The 25,664-nt window shown below is 36.8% G+C and overlaps 1 protein-coding gene across 2 annotated transcripts; it reads right to left on the reverse strand.

Moving 5' to 3' along the window:
* Positions 1-2,928: 2,928 nt before the first annotated feature.
* Positions 2,929-24,350, reverse strand: LOC106056174 (uncharacterized). Of its 2 annotated transcripts, none has more exons than XM_056007072.1 (4): positions 24,107-24,350; positions 16,821-16,965; positions 3,963-4,672; positions 2,929-3,079 (listed from the first exon to the last, which is right to left on the reverse strand). In XM_056007072.1, the coding sequence occupies exons 2-4, from the start codon at positions 16,943-16,945 to the stop codon at positions 2,967-2,969; spliced, it is 948 nt and encodes a 315-aa protein (XP_055863047.1). In that variant the 5' UTR covers positions 16,946-16,965; positions 24,107-24,350; the 3' UTR covers positions 2,929-2,966. The 2 variants fall into 2 exon arrangements, with proteins under 2 accessions (XP_055863047.1, XP_055863048.1); XM_056007073.1 differs by lacking the exon at positions 24,107-24,350 and adding an exon at positions 21,728-21,825.
* Positions 24,351-25,664: the final 1,314 nt, after the last annotated feature.

Genomic DNA, 25,664 nt, shown 5'->3' on the forward strand with positions numbered 1-25,664 from the left:
CAGTCGAAAAAAAAAATGTAAAAAAAAAAACCTTTCCCTAGATAGCTAGGGGGTCTGGGGGTCTGAGGCCTTTCTCTTGACAGCTAGGGGGTCTGGGGGAGCGCTGAAAGCTCCCCCCTTGAGGATCGGGGCGAAGCCCCGACGCCAAAATCGTTTTCTTGCATCCTTCACTGCAGAAACGCATTTTCCTGACATCTACAGCTTATTATTCATCCTATTAAGATAGGACCTTTTGAATAATGTTTTACTTGAAAAATATTCTAATATGATTTGACAGGCTCTTACTACATCGCAAATACAACCGATTTGGAATAACTTTGAGGAACGCCGCCGAAAAAACATCTATTCGATAAATAATATTTTTTTTTAAAAAGCTCATTTGTAAGTGATACATTTTGTTCAATAGGCATGTTTGTAATTTGGTTTGTTACAGAACTATAATTCAAAGCTCTAAAAAAAAACACTTTGGAAGTGGGAGAAGAAATTAAGTGAACCAATTAGATTTTACACTACATTTTTTTCATTTTTAGTATTCAAGCATAAATTGTGAGTTATTATCCCAAATATTTTTTTTACAATAGAAAAATATCAGTTTGAGTAAAGGTTGAAAAGATGACTAGGAAAATAATATTTGGGTTCAGAACTCATCTCAATTGTTACTCTTATTATGAAAAATTTTCCAAAAAAAAAGTCTTTCTTAAAATAACTAAGATGAATTCGTGTGCAATTACATAAACTCTGTCGCCACATTTGACTTTTCTGTTTTAAAACGTCATCTTTTCATCCGACATTATTTACAAATTGATTAAAACATCAATATATAGCTTATATTATATAGATATTCAACTAATTTTGTACAAAAACTATGATTTCTCCATAAAAATAGGACCGCCCCACCCCATTCAGAGGGCTACAGTGGGGAGGGCAGCAGAAGCAATCGCCCCCCCCCCTTTCCACCTCACCGAATCGGCTAAGATACCAGAAGTGTAGCAACATAATATAAAAGTTATATTGTAATTCAACTAATTTTGTTCACAAACTATGATTTCCCCATAAAAGTAGGACCCCCCCCCCCACTCAAAGGATTTAGGCGGGAATGGCAGTAGATGTATTTGCTTGCCCCCCCCCTTCCCAACCCAATCGGAAAACAGGGGAACGACATAATATAAACGGTTGAAACACCAATAACACGTTTTAATCATATAGATATTTAATTGATTGTGTTAGCAAGCTGTGATTTCTAAAAATTTATTGGACCGCCCCCCCACTCGAAAGTTTATGGGGTGGGGGGGGGGCGGGATCGATGCCATCACCCCCTCCCGACCCCACCAAATCCGCCAACATACCTGAGGGAGGAGGCGAAATAATCTAAAAATAGGTTGAAATATAAATAATTAGCATATATTATTAACCTAAGTAATAAATTCGTATACAAATTGTGTGAATTCTATACTCAAATTCGTCCGCACCCACCCCCTTCGGGGGGGGGGGGGTCGCCCGAGTGTGTGTGGGGGGGTCGCCCGAGTGTGGGGGGGGGACGATCGCCCCTACCACCCCCCCCCCCTGGATCCGCCAGTGGTGCTCTGTACCGTCATCTTATCACCCATCCGAGATTTTAACACCATTTCACCACTGACCACGACATCTCATTATACAAAAAGAAAAAAAATACTTTAAAAAACTAACAAAGGTTATATTTAGTGTCATTATATCAACTAGTTTGGATCAGTCATGTATTTAAATTTGTAATAGCTCTAAACTAACAAAATTAAATCTATGCGATTAAAAATATTTTACAAAGCTTTTATCAACTCACTCTGTCTTATACCAGACAAAACAAGATTCCATTGAAAAAATTTTTATTTATTTAACTATTGATAATTAATTATTTTGTTTGGTAATTAACAAGAGAAAGAGACTGTACTTTTTTTTTGTAGGTAAAAGAAATAATTGTGCAAATATTCAGCATGATTTGAGATTGGGTGTGGGAGAAATAACGTGTACAGAAAGACAATGACTAAATAGACGAATTAAAAAAGCATTCTTTATCACTCCAACACAACTATCATCACTTAAAAGTTTCTTACGAAAGACGCCTTTCCAAAACATCCACAATACTTAAAGACTATCTGCACCCATTAAACCTCTGTTACACCAGAACTGGACGAAGTGTTCGGCTCCTCACCATTAAGGCTACATAAGAAATATTTAAAATTTCCTTTATTCCCCTTCAGGACGCTTCAGTGTCATTTGTCGTCCCAGAGAAGTACAAAAAAGCCTAATTCATAAAGAACTTGTATTTATTTCCATGTGAATGTTGTTCACTTTTGCATCTTACTGTTATATAATAAAAAGGCTTGTCTTCAATAATGCTATAAAGACACTCTCAAGAGCTCCTTCAAGGAATGCGATATCAACATTCACGGCTGGAAAGCACTAGCTCTCGATGGCTCCTCATGGCCAAACAGACCAAACCCACCCATGCCAGGTTTGCAGCCGGCTTTACAAAGCGAGGATTGGACTTTACAGCCTACAGTCATCTTCGAGTCCATAGGAAATGAGAAATGTGTTCATCTTGGATCAGCTAGGAGCTATATATACATGTATATATGTATATAGTAATGCTGAAGTGGACAATTGTATTGAAACTGAATTTTCATTTATTTGGACCAATAAACTTATCTTATCTTTTGAGCTCACTGTTTAGTAGTTTAAGAAAAGAAAAAAAGACTCACCATAGTTTATACTGGGTTAAGGGAAAATGAATAGATAGAGAAAGTGAAAGTGTGTGTGTGTGTGTGTGTGTGAGAGAGAGAGAGAGAGAGAGAGAGAGAGAGAGAGAGAGAGAGAGAGAGAGAGAGAGAGAGAGCGAGAGAGCGAGATCTAGGTGTGTGGGATGTGAATTTACTATTGCTCACTATTAGGTGCTGCTGGCGTCAACACCGATGGCCTTGCACAAGGGATCACTACTGTTGCCTGCAAACATCTTGGTTGTCCCTGACATCTTGTAAAATTTCGCTGCTTGTGACAGGATTACTACCTTCAATATTGTTCATGTCATCGACGATAGCCACCTTGTCTAAGGTAAAAAATAAAGAAAAAACTATCCTGCAAAATACGAAATTATTTTGAAGGATCTACATGTACTTATTTTAATAATTTAAATTATATTTATAAGTATACATTTCACACAACTAAAATTTTATTTTCTATTTTTATAGTGCAAAACAAACCTAAGATTTGTGAATTCTGAAAGTTCTTTTATAAAGTAAATTAAATAAGAATAGCTATTATTGAAGACAGGCACAGAAGACGGAAAGAAAACTTAAATAGACCACCAGCGGACAACGGCTTTGTCTGCACGAAATGCGGGAAAAAATGCAGGTCGCAATTGGGTTTGCGTAGTCATGTAAAAGACTTCACTTATCCTTAATCCTCGGAATCAAAAACATTGCCTAATTTTAAAAAATCTTTGCTGACTAGACCGAAGGCCTTAGTCAGGTCAATGAACGCAATGTACAAGGCATCTTTTGTTCTCTGCACTTTTTCTGCAGCTGACAAAGAGAGAATATCATGACTACTGTGGCGTAGTGGTATAGAGACTATAGACGATCCAGCATGAATAGTATTGCATCTTCTGTACTTCTTGACGGAGCTACATTCAGCCTGAATGTCGCAAATAAATGATTGTAAAGGGGGTTAAAACTTAGGAAAGAACTTTCGATAACATAGATATACATGTCAGTTTCCAAAAATTATTTCGTTATTTCAGAATGAGTATTGTATAAACTTTTTAAAGCAGTATATCACAACCTATACATTAAATGAAAAGTCACACCCAAATTATCTGCTAACAACCCTAACCCTTCATGTTTATAAATTATATATAGACTTATATATAGACCTTAATGTAAACCTTAGATAAACTTAGACTTATTTTTCAAATATGTACTGTAGCTTACCAAACCCTGTCTCTTCCCGTGTCATCTGTTGGTCACCTGATAGCACTTGATCTTTACTGACATTTCTAGGTGCCAGATAATCACGTAAGGAAAAAATAACTGAACCATAATCGTGAACTGAGTCCCTCTCTTGTTCTTGGTGCCTACTTTGAGTAGAGTGAACCTCAACGGCTTCTGGAATCTCCACACTTCGTGTAATTTGCTTTTTATGTCTTTTTATGCACAATATAACTATCGTGAGCACAATACATAGAATTGCAGCACCGCAGATGGAACTGACAATAATAATAATTATAACAAGTTTGCTTTCCTGATTGTTTGAACCATTTTCTTTTTTCTCTTCTTTATCTTGTGGTGAGCTTGCACATGCTGCGCAAAAAAATAAATCACTAATTTCTTTTGTATAAGACTGAAGTGAAAATGTTTTGGATCGCAACCCCCACAGGTTTACAGGTCCTATTTGGCAAGAACTGCCATGTGCAATCAAAGCTATTTCTATGCAGTTTCGGTCGCTGGCATCAGTACAAATAATTTTTTTGGAATTGACTGTAAATCGTTTACATTTAAAGTTAGACTCCATGAAGTAACATAAGTAGTCATTTTTTAAATGAGAGAAATTATCAGGATCTTCAATCGGATCAATTTCCACATACGATTGATGTATTATTCTACACGCTTCATTTCTGTCATCACACAGGCATACATAAAATCTGTCAAGAAAAACAAATAATAGTGTAAACAATGACTTTGTAGGATTTCATATAATCATGAATTGTTTTATTATAAGGAGAAAATAACTGCTTTATCTTACTTGTGTAAGCTCGAGCTGTTGACCAATAGAACAACAGCTATCTTCATTCATTTATGATACATTTCTTTTAATGTGGGAGGAAATGTAGGTAACCCGACAAAATAGCGCCGATAAAATAGCGCTGACATAAAAGCGCGAAATTTCCCGACAAAATAGCGCAAGACAAAATAGCGCGGACTTATATAAGATGTGTATAAATGTACCGGATTATTAGTAATTTAATTTCCTGGGCATCATTTTTGTTGATGTCCCTATCTTTTTCAATATTAATAGATCTGAAATCATGCCATATTTGCAGAGAACGAGAATAAATTTTATATCATTCCCCTTTTTCACCTTTGATTAAAATGCATAACTTGCTAAAAATAGGATTTTGAAATGTGGTGACCCGATAAAATAGGATAGAAAAATACGAAAGAGTGTTCTACTAGAATCAGAAATCTGCGGCATCTTTTTTGATCAAAATAGGGCGTGCCGCAACATTGGCAAACTTAGGAGTGTCAGGATTAGTTAAGATGGCGATCACATTTCTTATCTCGCCAAACGTTCGGCCAGATATTGTAGAGAATTTGTATGACATTTGTCAGGGAGAGGTATGGCGAGAATGAATGTTAGTTTGATATTTTGGGTGTGATTGTTATATCCCCTTGTTATGAATGCGAAGTGTTGCACGTGTTGTGAACTGAGTGATTAAGTCTTCGTTGAATATGCGAGAGAATGTGTTAGTCAGTAAGGTCTTGCTCCCGGTCCAGGAAGGTTGGACGTTTACTTCCTGGACTGGTATTTATGTATTTATAAGTTGATGGACTGGTGTTTTGTGTATTACTATTTCATAAGAGTGATATAATTGTGTGCGTTATCAAGTATTAAAGTATTGTTGATATTCATGAATATAAGGAGAGTTGATGTATATTAAGTGTTCGTATTTGAGTTAAGCAAGTATTAACAAGTGTAATTGAGTATTCATACCCCTAGCGAGCCTAGTCAACAAGAACAAGAGACAAGCAGAGCATAGAGCAGCAGCAGCATAGTATATATATATATATAATTGAACCTCTGACATCTGGAGGCTTCGTCCGGGCAGGTATCGTTGTACCTGTTACCTGTATTATTAAACACCAGTGTATTAACCGGTGTACTAATACAGTATTATTCTTGACATCTATCTGAGGGCTAGTCCGGGCAGGTCAATTATACCTGTTATGTCATTCGTCACGTTGAAGAAGTCGATAAGAAAATAAAGAATAAGCAACACAAGCAAAGAAAAGGATACCGAATGTTTTGAGCATCGTCCGGTCTGGGACAGTAACTATTGTACATGACATTGTCTACTAAAGTTGAATTCAAGGCAATCTGTATTATTTTTAACCTACTACTCGTTGACATTTTTGGGCCTCGTTCGGCCAGTATTTGAGAGTCTTTCGACACACACTGAAGAACTTGACATTGTTTACATTTTTGAGAACACGGAGGAACTATTTTTTTTTCGCCATCAACACGTTATTGTTGAAGTCAAGCAGTCTACTAGAACTCTACAAAAGGTCATTGACTAATGAGGACTTGCAGCTACTTCTTGTATACCGAGGTCATTGCGTCACCCACCATTTAAATAGACATCACCATTTAATAAGACATCACCATTTAATGAGACACTACTACTACTACTACTACTTACTTACTATTGGATTTAGAGACATCGCCATTTAAGGAGACATCGCCATTTAAAGAGACATCGTCATTTAAAGAGACATCACCAGTTAAAGAGACCGCCATTTAAAGAGACATCACCATTCAAAGAGACATAACCATTTAAACAGACATCGCCATTCAAAGAGACATCACCATTCAAAGAGACATCGCCAGAGACATCGCCAGAGACATCGCCAGAGACATCGCCATTTAAAGAGACATCGCCATTTAAAGAGACATCACCATTTAAAGAGACATCACCATTCAAAGAGACATCGCCAGAGACATCGCCAGAGACATCGCCAGAGACATCGCCATTTAAAGAGACATCGCCATTTAAAGAGACATCGTCATTCAAAGAGACATCGCCATTCAAAGAGACATCGCCATTCAAAGAGACATCGTCATTCAAAGAGACATCGTCATTTAAAGAGACATCGTCATTTGGATACATCACCATTTAAACAGACATCGCCATTTAAAGAGACATCGCCATTTAAGAGACATCGCCATTTAAAGAGACATCGTCATTTAAAGAGACATCGTCATTTAAAGAGACATCACCATTTAAACAGACATCGCCATTTAAAGAGACATCGCCATTTAAAGAGACATCGCCATTTAAAGAGACATCACCATTCAAAGAGACATAGCCAGAGACATCGCCAGAGACATCGCCATTTAAAGAGACATCGCCATTTAAAGAGACATCGTCATTCAAAGAGACATCGCCATTCAAAGAGACATCGCCATTCAAAGAGACATCGTCATTCAAAGAGACATCGTCATTTAAAGAGACATCGTCATTTGGATACATCACCATTTAAACAGACATCGCCATTTAAAGAGACATCGCCATTTAAAGAGACATCGCCAGAGACATCGCCATTTAAAGAGACATCGCCAGAAACATCGCCATTTAAAGAGACCTCGCCATTTAAAGAGACATCGCCAGAGACATCGCCATTTAAAGAGACATCGCCATTTAAAGAGACATCACCATTTAAAGAGACATCACCATTAAAAGAGACATCGCCAGAGACATCGCCATTTAAAGAGACATCACCATTTAAAGAGACATCACCATTCAAAGAGACATCGTCATTCAAAGAGACATCGTCATTTAAAGAGACATCGTCATTTGGATACATCACCATTTAAACAGACATCGCCATTTAAAGAGACATCGCCATTTAAAGAGACATCGCCATTTAAAGAGACATCGTCATTCAAAGAGACATCGCCATTCAAAGAGACATCGCCATTCAAAGAGACATCGTCATTCAAAGAGACATCGTCATTTAAAGAGACATCGTCATTTGGATACATCACCATTTAAACAGACATCGCCATTTAAAGAGACATCGCCATTTAAGAGACATCGCCATTTAAAGAGACATCGTCATTTAAAGAGACATCGTCATTTAAAGAGACATCACCATTTAAACAGACATCGCCATTTAAAGAGACATCGCCATTTAAAGAGACATCGCCATTTAAAGAGACATCACCATTCAAAGAGACATAGCCAGAGACATCGCCAGAGACATCGCCATTTAAAGAGACATCGCCATTTAAAGAGACATCGTCATTCAAAGAGACATCGCCATTCAAAGAGACATCGCCATTCAAAGAGACATCGTCATTCAAAGAGACATCGTCATTTAAAGAGACATCGTCATTTGGATACATCACCATTTAAACAGACATCGCCATTTAAAGAGACATCGCCATTTAAAGAGACATCGCCAGAGACATCGCCATTTAAAGAGACATCGCCAGAAACATCGCCATTTAAAGAGACCTCGCCATTTAAAGAGACATCGCCAGAGACATCGCCATTTAAAGAGACATCGCCATTTAAAGAGACATCACCATTTAAAGAGACATCACCATTAAAAGAGACATCGCCAGAGACATCGCCATTTAAAGAGACATCACCATTTAAAGAGACATCACCATTCAAAGAGACATCGTCATTCAAAGAGACATCGTCATTTAAAGAGACATCGTCATTTGGATACATCACCATTTAAACAGACATCGCCATTTAAAGAGACATCGCCATTTAAGGAGACATCGCCATTTAAAGAGACCTCGTCATTTAAAGAGACATCGTCATTTAAAGAGACATCACCATTTAAACAGACATCGCCATTTAAAGAGACATCGCCATTTAAAGAGACATCACCATTTAAAGAGACATCACCATTCAAAGAGACATCGCCAGAGACATCGCCATTTAAAGAGACATCGTCATTCAAAGAGACATCGCCATTTAAAGAGACATCGCCATTCAAAGAGACATCGCCATTCAAAGAGACATCGTCATTCAAAGAGACATCGTCATTTAAAGAGACATCGTCATTTGGATACATCACCATTTAAACAGACATCGCCATTTAAAGAGACATCGCCAGAAACATCGCCATTTAAAGAGACATCGCCAGAGACATCGCCAGAGACATCGCCATTCAAAGAGACATCGCCAGAAACATCGCCATTTAAAGAGACATCGCCAGAGACATCGCCATTTAAAGAGACATCGCCATTTAAAGAGACATCACCATTTAAAGAGACATCACCATTCAAAGAGACATCGCCAGAGACATCGCCAGAGACATCGCCAGAGACATTTAAAGAGACATCGTCATTCAAAGAGACATCGCCATTCAAAGAGACATCACCATTCAAAGAGACATCGTCATTCAAAGAGACATCGTCATTTAAAGAGACATCGTCATTTGGATACATCACCATTTAAACAGACATCGCCATTTAAAGAGACATCGCCATTTAAGGAGACATCGCCATTTAAAGAGACCTCGTCATTTAAAGAGACATCGTCATTTAAAGAGACATCACCATTTAAACAGACATCGCCATTTAAAGAGACATCGCCATTTAAAGAGACATCACCATTTAAAGAGACATCACCATTCAAAGAGACATCGCCAGAGACATCGCCATTTAAAGAGACATCGTCATTCAAAGAGACATCGCAATTTAAAGAGACATCGCCATTCAAAGAGACATCGCCATTCAAAGAGACATCGTCATTCAAAGAGACATCGTCATTTAAAGAGACTTCGCCATTTGGATACATCACCATTTAAACAGACATCGCCATTTAAAGAGACATCGCCATTTAAGGAGACATCGCCATTTAAAGAGACATCGTCATTTAAAGAGACATCGTCATTTGGATACATCACCATTTAAACAGACATCGCCATTTAAAGAGACCTCGCCATTTAAAGAGACATCGCCAGAGACATCGCCAGAGACATCGCCATTTAAAGAGACATCGCCAGAAACATCGCCATTTAAAGAGACCTCGCCATTTAAAGAGACATCGCCAGAGACATCGCCATTTAAAGAGACATCGCCAGAGACATCGCCAGAGACATCGCCATTTAAAGAGACATCGCCAGAGACATCGCCATTCAAAGAGATATCGTCATTCAAAGAGACATCGTCATTCAAAGAGACATCGTCATTCAAAGAGACCTCGTCATTCAAGGAGACCTCGCCATTTTAAGAGACATCGTCATTCAAAGAGACATCGTCATTTAAAGAGACATCACCATTTAAAGAGACATCACCATTCAAAGAGACCTCGCCATTCAAAGAGACATCGCCATTCAAGGAGACCTCGCCATTTTAAGAGACATCGTCATTCAAAGAGACATCGCCATTCAAAGAGACCTCGCCATTTAAAGAGACATCGTCATTCAAAGAGACATCGCCAATCAAAGAGACATCGTCATTCAAAGAGACATCGTCATTCAAAGAGACATCGTCATTTAAAGAGACATCGTCATTTAAAGAGACATCGCCATTCAAAGAGACCTCGTCATTTAAAGAGACATCGCCAGAGACATCGCCATTCAAAGAGACATCGCCATTTAAAGAGACATCGCCATTCAAAGAGATATCGTCATTCAAAGAGACATCGCCATTTGGATACATCTCCATTTAAAGGGACATCTCCATTTAAAGAGACACTACTACTACTACTATTCACTTACTATTGGATTATTCTACATGAATGCAATTACTCAAGTAATCGTGAATTATCTACCTTTGTTACATTGATGTTGGATTATACTGGACTTTAGCGCATCGATGCCCTCTTGGTCATCGTTGAACGTAAAGGAAATAGCAATTGCCTGTATCACAGTGTTTAACCTATGGGACTGACTTGATTATTTGTATATCTGGTATCTTTTGGATTATTATTGCACTAACTGACTAGATAATCATTTTTTTGTATGCACCCATTATTATTACTATTAGTATTATATCATTGTTTGAATAATTTTGTTTTGTATTTGTTTCATTCTCTAAATCTGCTGTGAGTCATAAAGCGTTTTCAAGGAGGCCGAACAGCGACCTGACACTTCAGAAGTTCTACATTCTAAAAGCAACACTGTCGTGTGGGAAGAGTTGTCATTTCTTTCCTGGCATCAGACACAGATAAGTTGAGTTTTCTTTTGTCTGTTGTATCGAGCATTCAGGGTCGAGTGTACATTGCCTTTTCAGTAGAGGAGGTAAAGGGTGAATTTTTTTGTTGTTGATCCTTTTTATAATTTATTGTCTTATGTAAATTGAACAATGTTACTTGTTAACTTAACCTTTATAAATTAATTTACGCTTATTCAGTAATATTTCTTATTATTTGTGATTACCATGGACGAGTTTAAACCTAGGTCAATTGAGGTATTAATAGAACAGGCCCACATGTTTGGAATTGAGGGTGATGAATTACGAGAGTTTGTTTTAAACCAACAAAAACTAGATCTAGAAAGATTAAAAGATTTAAACCGACAAAAACTAGATCTAGAAAGATCAAAATTAGAATTAGAAAGAAAGGCAATAGAAGTGGTAAAGTTGGAAATGGAACTGGAAGTAAAACTGTCATTACAGGGAGATGTGAACTATAAAATAGAAATTGAAAATGACATTAACTAATGAGGAACAAAATAACTGTCAGGATATTGATAATAATATACGTGGGATAGAAGATAATGAAGAAATTGAGAATGTCTTATCAAGTAAGGAACTAAACGATTTTAATTATACTGTTTATGATATTAATGAGATAGAAATTGGAGAAGTAATAGAAAATGTCATAACTACTGAGGAACTTAATGATATTAATGAGATAAAAATTGGAGAAGTAATAGAAAATGTCTTAACTACTGAGGAACTTATTGATAAGGAACTTATTGATTGTCAGTTTATTGAAAATAATATTATTCATGTTCTGAGACCATTTCACAGAGTACACAAACCATTAAAGAGATTAAACCTAACAAAAGGAGTTTATCAAGTTGTTGGTACTGGTAAAGTAAAACCAGACCCCAATTGGCTACAAATGTTTTTGTACCTAAAAATCCCCAGAAGACGAAAAATAAGTCTTAAAGAAGTTTGTCAAGTTGTTGTTGGGGGTAAAGTTAAACCAGACCCCAATAGGCTACAAATGTTTTTGTACCTAAAACTTCCAAGAAAAAGAAAAAAGAAATCTTGACGTAGTGTTTCCCCTCTCCCAGTTGCTGAGAAGGGAATGTCCACGAGGGTCACCTGAATTCCAGAGTGCGACTTGGCAATAGAGAAAATTCAGCCTTGTTTGTCCTCTTCTTGTATTTTAATTTTTGTTGTTTTGTTGTACCAAATCTTAATACATTGTATTATCTAAACAGTTCACCCGAAATAGCTTGCTGTGTGTTGCACCAAGTGGATTGCATCCTTCCGGTAAAGTACCTCGGCAGAGAGCTGATCCATAGAGAGCGGCATTATGTCATCAGCAGCGAGTGTCCGACGCCTAGACAGATACCTCAGATACTTACGTGAATTCACAATCCAGTTTGACCACAGACCATTGTCTACTAGCAGATACACTGTCAAGACTTAGCATAGTTGTATTAGTTATAATTGTTAGAATTCATTTTTTTCCCAATACAATGTGAAACGTGCCTTTAACTATTAGAGATGGTATCTTGTCGTATATTATTGCTATACATGGGAGTTGATCTTTTCTTGTATGTTTGCTGTTTTACATATTAAATATTAACGTGGAAAGGACTAGGCTTGCCGACTTAAAATTGTAATTTAACTCTCCATGCCACTATTTTTTTTTCCTCATTTATTCTTTTCTCTCTTTCCCTTTGTTGTAAATAGCTGGACATATTTCTTTTGTTAGGTTAGTAAGGGCTTATTTCACTTTAATGTACATTATATACATTTGTGTGTAGATATATATGTTTATATATATATATATGTATATAAGTATGTGTATGACACAGTGTGTGTATGTATGTATATTTATGTATATATTTGAATGACTGTTATCTAATAACAGTCATATCGTGAGAGGGGGGATGTCAGGGAGAGGTATGGCGAGAATGAATGTTAGTTTGATATTTTGGGTGTGATTGTGTTAGTCAGAGAATGTGTTAGTCAGTAAGGTCTTGCTCCTTGTCCGGGAAGGTTGGACGTTTACTTCCTGGACTGGTATTTATGTATTTATAAGTTGATGGACTGGTGTTTTGTGAATTACTATTTCATAAGAGTGATATAATTATGTGCGTTATCAAGTATTAAAGTATTGTTGATATTCATGAATATAAGGAGTTAGAGTTGATGTATATTAAGTGTTCTTATTTGAGTTAAGCAAGTATTAACAAGTGTAATTGAGTATTCATACACCTAGCGAGCCTAGTCAACAAGAACAAGAGACAAGCAGAGCATAGAGCAGCAGCAGCATAGTATATATATATAAAATCGAACCCTGACATCTACTATACATATACTATAATCAGAAATCAAAATAGGGCGTTTTTAGCCGCATTGGCAAACTTAGGAGTGTCAGGATTAGTTAAGATGGCGATCACATTTCTTATCTCGCCAAACGTTCGGCCAGATATTGTAGAGAATTTGTATGACATTGGGAGGACAACTATGTTGGTTAGATGAAACCGCAGAGTGACTCCAAGATTTCCGAAAGTAATTTTGGAATGTCAGAGATCGTGTGCTGGACAATCTACGACGAACAAACAATTTAGTGGAGAGATGGCACCATGCATTTCAGCTGTCTACTGACGGTCATCACCCTAATGTCTACAAGTTAATCTCTCACTTCCTCACAGAGCAGGAGAACACTGAGAACAAGATTCTGAGGTACAATTCTGGAGAAAGAAGTAAAGCTGCAAGCAAGACAAAGTACCTACAACTTAACAGACATCTTGAAGCTATATTACCATTGTACAGAAACAAGCCAGTGATGGAATTTCTACGTGACATTTCCTACAATTTAACTTTGTGAAAGTTTGTGTGTGTGTGTAAATTTGAAAAGTATCTTTGCGTGTTTTCGAAGTACACTTTAATTAATGTAAATAAATGCTATATTTTGAAATTATTCATTTGACCTTATTATGATTTTTGCTTATTTGTTTTAAGCTATCTAAAGTGTTTCCTGCAAAATGACTGAAAAATTACAAGATTAAAACTAAAAAAATATTGGCTCTATTAATATTTTACGATATCTAAAGTATTTCTTTTAAAATGACTAAAATATATTTTTTTCTGCGCTATTTTGTCGGCGCTATTTTGTTCACGCTATTTTGTCGGCGCTATTTTGTCGGCGCTATTTTGTTCACGCTATTTTGTCGGCGCTATTTTGTCCGCGCTATTTTGTTCGCGCTATTTTGTCGGCGCTATTTTGTCCGCGCTATTTTGACGGAGTACCGAAATGTATTATCATTTGTGAAAATCAAATGTTCTTCTTTTGGTTACTTTTACAATTCGTCATATTAGGTCGCATTTATTCAGTAAAGAATAGAATCAATAAACACTCTTTAGTAACATTTTTGCCCACCATCTTTTTATTAAGACTCAAAGCCCTTGATGATGTCAATGTTAACAACTGTTTAGAATTAGCGACTACTAAAGAGCAAGTTTGTAACATTTTCAAAAACGTCAACCCAATGAAAGCTGGTGGGCCTGATGGAATAAAAGGCGAATCTTAAAAGAATGTGCTGAACAACTAGCTGAACCTTTCCAAGATATTTTTTCTACTTCATTACTAAACCATGAGATACCACCTGTATCTCTATAATTGTACCTGTGCCAAAGGTTTCCAAACCAAAAGAAATGAATGAATATAGACCTGTTTCACTTACTTCCATTGTGTCTAAATGTTTAGAAAAATTGGTTAAAATGTTTCTTCTGAATGATCTTTGTAATAAGTTAGACCCTTTACAATTTGCTTATCAAAAGGGTAAAGGTGTAGACGATGCCATCCTAAATATTTTAAATTGTGTCTACAAACATCTGGACTTACCGAACACTTATGTAAGATTGTTCTTTATTGATTTCTCATCAGCTTTTAACACTATACAACTTCATTTATGAAAAGATGAAAGCGTTAAAGATTAGTCCATACATAATACTATGGGCTAATGAATTTTTGACCCAGAGATCTCAGAGGGTTAGGGTAAACAATGTTCTTTCAAATGAACGCATAGTTAACACAGGGGCGCCCCAGGGGGCTGTGACATCACCATTGTGGTTCATTTTGTACACCAATGATTTTCAATCCGATAGTCCTTTTTGCTCCTTCACAAAATTCGCTGATGATGCGGCTCTTCTTGCCCTGCTCTCAGAGAGCTGAGACGTAAATGAGTATTTCAAAGAAATAGAACACATTGAAAAATACTGTAAAGATAATTTTTATTATTAAATGTAAAAAAAACCAAAGAAATGATAATCGATTTTCGTAGGGAAAAGAAGGAAAATGATATTGTTTCTGTAGCTGGAGAGACTATTGAAATTGTGCAAACCTTTAAATACCTTGGTACTATCCTAGACAATAAACTAAATTTTACTGCAAATACTGATTATATCAGCAAAAAAGGGCAGCAAAGATTACGATTGCTAAGAAAACTGTCCTCGTTTAATATTAGCGAAAAGGCCTTGGCTATCTTTTATCACGCTCATATCTGCAATATTTTAAGTTTCAATATCACTGCCTGGTATGGCATTCTGAGCATTAAAAATAAAAATAAACTTTATAGAATCCTAAAAGCTGCTGGTAACATCATTGGCAAAAAACAACCCCCATTTGGGCAGTTGTTTGATACAAACATCTATAAAAAAGCTAACAAGATCCTCGAAATAAAGAATCACCCTTTGTGTCAGGATTTAGTAATTTTACCATCACAAAAGAGATACAAGACACCGATAACAAAGACAAACAGACACAAACACTCTTTTGTTCCACTAGCAATCAAATCATTAAATAAGAACAATCTGGTATAAACTTTGTCACATGTAATTTATGAGTGAGTCTGGTGTGAATGTACACTTTGGTTTCTTATAGTTATAATGTTTTTTGTTTGGTGTAATGCACAAATTGTAAGACAAATTTCCATATGGACAATAAAGATTATTATTATATTATTATTATTATTATTATTATTATCATTAGCTTATCATCATCATCATCAGTTCCTTCTAAACAGAACATATTAGCGACGCCTTTTATGCGACGCCTTTTTAACGCTTTGGTCTTTTTTGGTGACCCCATTTCGGCACTAATCTATTTTTTAATTGACGCAATAATGTATAATTAATACCAATAATTTTTCCATTGCTTTGAGCTAAAGACTGTCCTAATGATTATGAGGGGTTGGGATGGCTGGGGTGCCGATACCTTAGTTATACTTTATGTCCAAAAAGGAACGGATCGATTTAGTCAAGTTTGCTATGAGTCTAGCGAGAAGAATTGGAAAAAATGAACTCAAGTCCTACAGGTTACACTGTTATACGAATGAAAGTAACACTGCAGAGAAACATGGCTTTATAAAGCTTGGATGAAAAGATACTTAGACCAAAACATTAAATGTACAAAATGTATAGATTAAATAGCTTTCACATAAGCTGCCTGCAACGCACAATGTGCATTTCCTGGAGGGATCATGTCTCCAGCCATGATATTTTGAAATTGGCTAAATTGCACAGCATCTTTGCTTATCTGGCTCGGACATGTCACGCGCATGCCAGATGGAAGAATCCCTAAAGACATCCTATATGCTGAACTTGCGGAGGGAGTCAGACTACAGGGCCACCCAAGACTGACCTATAGAGACGTATGTAAGCAAGACATGAGAACCACAGACGTCAATGAAAGTATGTGGAAGGAGATAGCCAATACAGGACAGCATGCAGACTATGTATGCCTGCTTGTACGAACCTCGCCAAGAGGAAAAGAAACGAAGCTGCCTTAGTCAAGAGAAAGAAAAAGAAAGCTGTCCTATCCGCCAGCCCTAAAATAAATGCATTATAAATATACTTACCTTTTTATAGTAGTGGAGTTTAAATTATACAACAATGGGCCTTTTTCATCTTCGATTTTCAATGCAACATCAAATAATGTTGCGGAAACAATTATAGATGCTAATATCATGAATGAAAATATCATTTTCTTGCAGGATGTTTTTTCTGAGGAAATACAAGGAAAATGCACAAGATTACAATAGAGTTTGTGTCATCACACAAATTCAGAGGTGGCTCCACCAAATTCCACTTTTGGTCAAGATAATTATGTCGGAACTCCGCTCCCGCGCCACACTGATGGTGCACATCAGAGCACCATGCAACACAAGCAGTAGAAGACATGCTTATACTAGGAAGATGGACTGTTGAAGAACCGGCTGGAGTGATCTGCAAGTATTTTGAGTCAGAGCTGTCTTGGCTCAAGAGCCGTCCTTTGTGCTATCTGTGAACTGTATTGAGGACCTGGGGCGGCACTGGGAAGTGTGTTGGTGGTCTGTACTGGTATTTAGATAGAAAAGGACTGGTGTCACTTAAGATAAGACACTCTGGGAGTTGATAGCTGAAGTCCATGCCTGTTTGTACTGTAAGTAAATACCTCGTTTACTATTACCTCTTACCTTTCGTTGAGTGTTTGCCTTAGAGTTACAATAAATAATAATAATTTAATCCATAAGGAAAAATGTCTTTTCTGTAAAACAAAACATTATTACTATATATAGAAAACGAAATGTACATTCACACTAGATTCACTCAAATGTTGAGATTTTATTGAGCTCTTTTCCAATCCTGTCTGTCACCATTCATAAATGCTTTGTTCTTTTTGTTGGTTTCTCGTCCGTATCCCTATAAACAAAAATTTCGACTGCCATTGAGCTGAACTTGTATGGTTTCATTATGAATTATGGGAGGAGTTTGAATGGGGCGGAAAACACTGCACTACGACCAAATATGGCCCTATGACGGTGGATTAGACAACACTCTTATAAATGTAGTCCTGGGAGAGTATTGATGAAGTGACACCAAGAGAGTTATATTTAAAATGCATTGACTTTGTTTTGACATTTTATTTTCGAATGTTTAACTATGCATATGCTGATCTTTAAACAACTTTTAAAGATATATCAATTCCTGGCATTCCCGCTTTATGAATATGATGGTGATCCATAATTTCACAATCAGTGCACATCCTGATTCTTCAATTATTGCGAGTAGTCTTCCAAGTGAGTTTTGCACAAACAAATTCTTCTATTTAAAGTCTAGCTTATGATTTCCACATAGAACCATGCGCAAAATATTTATTTAGGTCTGTGTCTATTTTTTTTATTGATCTGAATATCCTGAATACCAACAAACATTTGAGTTGGTTGCGGTAATTCCAGCTAAGCCGTCTTCGATATGATATGATTATATTTTGAAAAAAAAATTATAAGGGTTAAATCAGTTTTCAATGTATGGCAAATTAGGTAGTTATTTTTTTTTCCACAAATATTGTAAAATACTTAGCTAACTTAGTGACTTAGCGACGTATCATAATTGACGAACTAATGTCAGGTACTCATGAAAGTTGGGCACCCAAAGATCCTGAAATTAAAATCCCAGTCTTCACCAGGATTAGAACTCGGGACACCTGGTTCGGAAGCTAAACGCTTTACCGCTCAGCCACCCCGCCTTCCATTTCCTAAATAAGGTACGTTAAAAAAGTGTTTGATTTCCTTTAGGGTCATTTATGCCACATTGTATTTTATGTCATTCTCATTCTGATTGTACAGAATTATTAGATGCAAGTTTATCGATATTGGAAATGTAATTATATATAAAGTAATTTCGTATTTATATAATCCAAATCATGTATACAAATGGTGGCATTAAAAAGTACCTCTTTCAGTCTTAGTCTATACCTGTAGTAAGGTCATCTGTTGGTATGACCGACGGAAAACGAGTGTGTCATGTGGCCAGCACAATGACCAACTGTCTCTCCTTAACCCAACTAATATCAGGTGCTCATTAGAGCTGGCTGGACTCAGAGTGTGCTCAATATCCGGAAGTTCAAGACAACCAAGATTTGAAACGATTAGGCTAAAGTAGTGTTTCTCAAACTTTTTTGTCTGGCGGCACAGTAAAAAAACTACAAAAATTTCGCGGCACACCACTAAGAGCAACAGTTGTTTTGTAATAAAAAAAAAGATTTTACCTGTTCTTAAGTATTACATTTAATGTGTAGGGTATGCCTGTTTTTGAGAGCAAATGCGATCTAATCAAGTCTCCAGAGTCGACAAACAAACTCGCATTTCATCGTCTATTGTAAGAAGTCTCTCTCTTTTCTTAGACTTGATTTCAGTCAGTGCTGAAAATTCAAACTCACAAAACCATAAAGATGCAAATGGAAGAATTATTTTGATTGCTTTTAAACTGATTGCAGGATATAACTTGTTGATTGAAATCCAAAACATGTCCTGGCTGTTTTCCCCAAAAATTTGACTTTAGAACTGCATCATTTTTTAAATCAATGAGCTGCTCTTCTTCTTCATTTTGTAAGATTTGTAGCTTCATTGTTTCCGAATGGAGAGCTGACCCATCCATACTCATTACTTCCAACTGTTGGAAAGTAATGCGGCAATGCTGACTGCAGATGTGTCAAAGTGTCCAGAATTTCGGGGCTCATTTCTTTATTTGAAGCACATTCATTGTAAGTAGGAAAGCAGTCCTTTCGAGATCTTACTTTGCATCAACGACAATTTTTCACCAAATGACTTCAGTTTTGAGATGCAGTGATGATGGTTTCCGATGGTCCTTTAAGACTTAAATTCAATGAATTTAATTTGTCAAATAAATCAAAGAGAAATGTCACCTTAACCCACCAGATCTCGTCATGAAAAGAAAATCCAATTTTTTTTTTCAGCCTCCAAGAATGAAATTAGCTCAGCCTTAAGTTGGACGACACGCTTTAACACTTTTCCCCTGGAGAGCCAACGAACGTTGGTGTGATACAGGAGACATTTGTAGTCTGAATCCATTGCTTCACAAAGCTCCAGAAAAGTTGGGATGCAAGCGGTCGAGATTTGATGAAGTTTACAACTTGAATCACTTGATCCAGAACAGACATCAAATCTTTCGGCCAAGACTTGAAGGCAAGAGCATCTCTGTGGATCATGCAGTGAACAACTAATACATTTGGATTTTCTTGACGCAAAAGAGTGACGAATCCCTTTCTATTTCCCTGCATTGAAGGACAGCCATCGGTGCAAACGCTGACACAGTTTTTCCACTGTAGTTTGAATAGCAAAATGTTTTCATTCACGACTTTGAAAATATCTTCGCCTTTGATCGTAGTTGGTAAGTCTTTTCAAAATAAGAATTCGTTGACACCTTTTTCATTCTTTATGAACCGAATAAAAGCTAGCAGCTGGACTTTGCCGCTAACGTCTGTGGATTCATCAACTTAAAGAAAGAGACCACAGCATAGAAACTTTATCGTCAATCAAGTCGAAGTGTTCGCAGATTTGATATTGTAAATCTGACGATAAGTCTGCGCGAGATAGTATCATTGGACAAAGGAAATTTCTTAACTTTTTCGGCAGTATCGGGTCCAAGGATAGTTTCAACAACTATTGCTAAAGCTGGTGTAATGACAGATGCAGCCTCTGTGTGCGCTTTCTTGCGTTTCGCTAATAACTGAGCAACCTTATGACTTGCAATCAATCCCTTTTCTGGCAGCTTTAGGTAGTTGGTAAGTTTCTTAGCTTGTTTATTTTGTTGAACCCTGATGTTTTCCAAGTTTTCCTTAGGTTGGCTTTTACAGCTGGATGTTTTGTTTCCAAGTGTCTCTTTAATTTGCTTGGAACAAGCGCCACATTCGACAGAGTTGCATTGCAGATCAGACAGAATAGCAATGGAGCATCTTCAGGTCCAGAAGATATAAAACTATATCCGATGTAATCTTCTTTGTACCTTCGTTTGGTTCCTTGCTTTTCATTTAATGCTTTCGCAGTTTCATTTTTGCTAACATATTTCTCCATGGATAACATTTTTTTGTTTTGTTATTATTAGCTTACACCTAAACAATTTACACGAAACACATCGCTTATTATTATCGTTACCAATTCAAGAACTGCTTTGCGTCTGCTAAGGCGGCCTACATTTGAGTCATTATAATTATGTATAGTGGAAAATTTCATAACCTAAAGAGCTAACACCCCTTTCCGTCACTATGGAGCGACCCACTACTATTACTGGTCGTTGCAAGTGGGGATGTCATCGCAACGTAAAATAAAAATTTAATAGTAGATAGACTTGTGTAACGCTGCACGTGTGGCGTTCTGAAAACTCCCGCGGCACACCTGCAAATCTTCGGCGGCACACTCGTGTGCCGCGGCACACAGTTTGAGAAACACTGGGCTAAAGGGTAGCAAAAGAAGACTCCCGTGGTGGGTGCCTAAGGGGGTGCGAGTGCTTCCTCGTTGCACTGTGCAGAGTTGTAAAAAAGCTCCCTCGACCTTGTCACAATCCAGGCGCTGTTCCTCAATGGGGCCGTTACATAATAAATGGCGTGTCCTGCATGGTTAGCCTGGTATAGAAAAGAAAAATGGCGGGGGTCTTAGTAGATCTATTCGAGGCCTCTTGTCGCGAGTCTGACCCACCCGCCAGACAAAACAGTGTACACTGTTTTCATACAGGACGGTGAGAGGGAGATCTTGTTCACTTTTGCTGGCCTAGAGTTCCAAGAGCCGAAGGCTCAACTCTACCTAACAGTTTAAGAAGAAGAACCCTAGACCCTTTGGTATACAAAATATCAACACAAACTTTATTTAAAACTTTACCTTCTTTTAAAAAATTAGTGATTCTATTTTCAAGTAAGGGTCTTTCAAAGAAAACACTTCAAACTAAGACTAAAAATTCAATTACAATGAAACAGTTGACGTCGCCTCACCTGTAAATCACTTTCTACATTTAATGACTCCACCTTTTAGTCAGTCTCATACATAGACGTGGCATTAATGTATGTCGTCATCAAGTGGTTTGATTGCTTCATATAAAGAAAAAGGGCGATCAATCGCGATTACTTATTGTTAGCCAGAAAAATACACAATACATTTTTATTGTCGTCCAAAACTCCAAGAGATTGTAATCAATGAGAATGGAAACTTGAGAATGTGTTTTTGATACTATCCTGATAGAGTTGTAGATGTAGAAAGAAAGACACAGAAAGAAGACAGGATTACGAAGAAAGGTCCCTGTAAGGCACATAAATGAGTCATTTGTTGAACGAGAGAAGGTGGTAACAACCAAAATATTTAAAAAATAATATATCTCTAAATACTGTAATATGGATTTCCCTTTTCTGTATTTTAATTAATTACCAATTATTGATTGATTGATTGGTTAATTGATTTTTTTTATTAATTCATGTTCTGTTAGAGACAATGAAGAGTTGAGCAGAAGTTTAAACTTGATCCGAGAATGGACGTCATTCACCAATGGTAAACAAACAACATTGAGCCACGTGATTCTCTATCTCTTCTCTACAGATTACAACCTTATTTTAATCAACAATGGTTATCACGTGATAGTTGTTGTTTTTCCCGTTGTTTTATCAATATTATCACGTGACCGTTCGTTTAGGTGAATGAGGTCCATGGGAAGTGGGAGAAATAACGTGTTCACAATTTGTACCAGGCAGACAGACGGAGTGAGTTGCTATAAGCTTTTTAAAAGGGAGGTGACACTATTTTCAGCAGGATATCAGAAGCTAGGAAGTACCAAGTGTCAGCAACTTCAACTTGCACATGAACATGAACTAGTTTTTCTTTCTTTTACAAAGCTTATATCAACTCACTCTATCTGTCTGGTACAAAGCTTATATCAACTCACTCTATCTGTCTGGTACAAAGCTTATATCAACTAACTCTATCTGTGTGGTACAAAGCTTATATCAACTCACTCTATCTGTCTTGTACAAAGCTTATATCAACTCACTCTATCTGTCTGGTACAAAGCTTATATCAACTCACTCTATCTGTCTGGTACAAAGCTTATATCAACTCACTCTATCTGTCTGGTACAAAGCTTATATCAACTCACTCTGTCTGTCTGGTACAAAGCTTATAACAACTCACTCTATCTGTGTGGTACAAAGCTTATATCAACTCACTCTATCTGTGTGGTACAAAGCTTATATCAACTCACTCTATCTGTGTGGTACAAAGCTTATATCAACTCACTCTATCTGTCTGATACAAAGCTTATATCAACTCACTCTATCTGTCTGATACAAAGCTTATATCAACTTACTCTGTCTGGTTAAAAACTCTAAACGTTATTTCTCCGACACTCAATCTCGAATCAAGGTAAAATTTTGCACAATTTTTTCTTTTAAATCAGAATCAGTTTCAACAATGAACACTAGAAGAGTGGTTAGGATATCGACTTGAAAAGCCTTGCGCCAAAAGATGAATGCAGGTCGTTCGAGGTATTGTCTTTTAAAAGAAATGTAATTTTTTAATGTTTTTCTTTATTTTCTTTAGGGGGAAGTGTCACAGGATTGAGAACCACTGATTAACGTCAGAACTCTTTGCGATGGTTCTTAAAATGTAGATATCAAAGGCGAATCACAAGGTCTAGTTCCAGCTGTGAATTTTTCCGCACACTACTGGATGAAACTTATAAATGTCTACACAAGAGAACTTGCAAAATAATGATATTAATAAGTGATAGCCAATATAGAGGCTAATAAATTTGATAAATACAAAGTCGTTTAAGCTAAAATAGTATTGAAAAAGTTCCCTACTCAAAATTTTTTTAGATTTAGTTTTACATTAATAAACGACAATATGGTAATAATTTTGTAAAATTTTAACTTGATCGGAGATTGGGTGTCATTGAAATAAAGTGCACAAAATTTTTGCCAGACAGACAGTGAGTTGATATAAGCTTTTAAAACTATGAACCTCACGTGACCTTTGAATTCCATAAATTCTCAGAAAGACACAAAGCTAAAGGCACATTCCTTGTTCCATATACTAGGAAAAATGTGTACAAATGCTCCTTCTTCCCTAGTGCTATTCGAGCATGAAATGGGTTGCCTGAGCCAGAGAGGAAAACAATGGCTTGGCAGAATTTAAGTCATTGGTTAACATGCATGACTAGATGCATGACGCCTAGGACGTAATCATCTTTTTTTTGGAAGTAACCTCTGTATTATATAAAATAAGAAGAAGATAATTTTAAAAAAAATTAACTGCAGTCATAATTTAACAAAAAAAAAAGTTAAAAAAAATGGAAATAATAGATATATACTTATTTTACTTACATTTCACATTTTGATTTGTGTCTTCTTTTTACAAAATATTTATTCATATACTACTTATATACTAGTTTTCATTTGTGTTTCAAAGAATAAACTAACAGCTTGGATATTTATCCATAAGATACTCTTTATCCGTGTCTGAACAGCATAAAGTACCAGCTTGGATATTTATCCATAAGATACTCTTTATCCGTGTCTAAACAGCATAAAGTGCCAGCTTGGATATTTATCCATAAGATAGCCTTTATTTGTGTTTCCAAGACTGAACTAGCAGCCTGAAACTTCGAAGTGTAATAGTGACAGTTGTGTACTAGAGATTACCTCTCCCTGTTCTACGTTGTCTTGTTATGCTAACACCACAGGTCACCATGATTTACATGTCGTGGCACGGTGTGCCAACTATAAACTAGATCTAGTAGATCTCAATATTTTTGTATAGGCCTTATGTTCTAGTGACCTAAAAAATAAAGAAGATCTCCTTTAGATTTAGTGTGTGTGTTTTATCTTTTTTTGTAATAGTTTATAGCTTAAAGCATGCTCAGAGAGCTATGGTCCAATCTCATTTGTGGTCCAATGGGGAGAGGGGGGTATCTGGGAGAAGGTTTTCCGTGCTTCCTTTAGGCGCTCATAAACACAACTCTGCTCGAGTCGGGTGTTGAGCCTCAAGCGCAATAGATAGGTAGCCAAGCTCAAGCGTACTTAGCAACAAAACCCTTTCAGACATTGCGATCTATGTGGGGCAGAGGGTGTAAAGCTCATCTGTCTCTGTGGCCAATGGTCAACACATGTGGCCAGCACAACGATCAACTGCCTCAACGAATGCCATGTGCCCATAAAAGCAGGGCCGGTTCCAGAACTTTTGAGCTGGGAGGGGGAGGAGACAATGTTTTTCAATATCGATTCCTATTTATGTATATGTGTGTAACACTTGAAAAATAGAGAGGCCGATATTAAAAGTTAGATCTGTGTTCTTCTACCTTTCCCTTCTGACATCCCTTTCACAATAACATTTTGTTCTCTTCTGGTGGAACACTGTAAGCGACAAGTGATCTTTACTTATATTAGCTGTTCAAACGCTAATACCTTCAGATAGTTATTCATCCTAGTGAAAAGAAAATAAACAAAGGGCAGGGTCAAACTAAGTAACTAAAAGTTGGGGGGGGGGCGATACTGAAGTGAGAGGAACAATCGAGGCACAGGTGGAAAAATTAAATACTTCAGTATTTGGCGTGGTCTTCATAAGATTGTTTTGGTCAATTAAAAGACATTAAGACACGATAGTTTGACTCTCAAGCTTATAATTCTAAAAGAGAAAGTAAAAAGAGAGAGAGAGAGAGAGAGAGAGAGAGAGAAAGGGAGAGAAAGAGATGTTAGGGAATAGGAAGAAACAGGAAAGAAGATATCTAGTGAAAGCGAAGGAAAGTGAGAGAGAGAATGTGAGAGAGAGAAAGAGATTTTAGAAAGTGAGAAAGAATAAACATGAGGCGGAAATGAGAGAGAGAAAGAATATGAGAGAGAGAGAGAATGCGAGAGAGAGAAAGAGAGAGAAAGAGATTTAGAG

This window comes from Biomphalaria glabrata, chromosome 12, assembly GCF_947242115.1.
Source record: "Biomphalaria glabrata chromosome 12, xgBioGlab47.1, whole genome shotgun sequence".
Lineage (NCBI taxonomy): Eukaryota > Metazoa > Mollusca > Gastropoda > Planorbidae > Biomphalaria > Biomphalaria glabrata.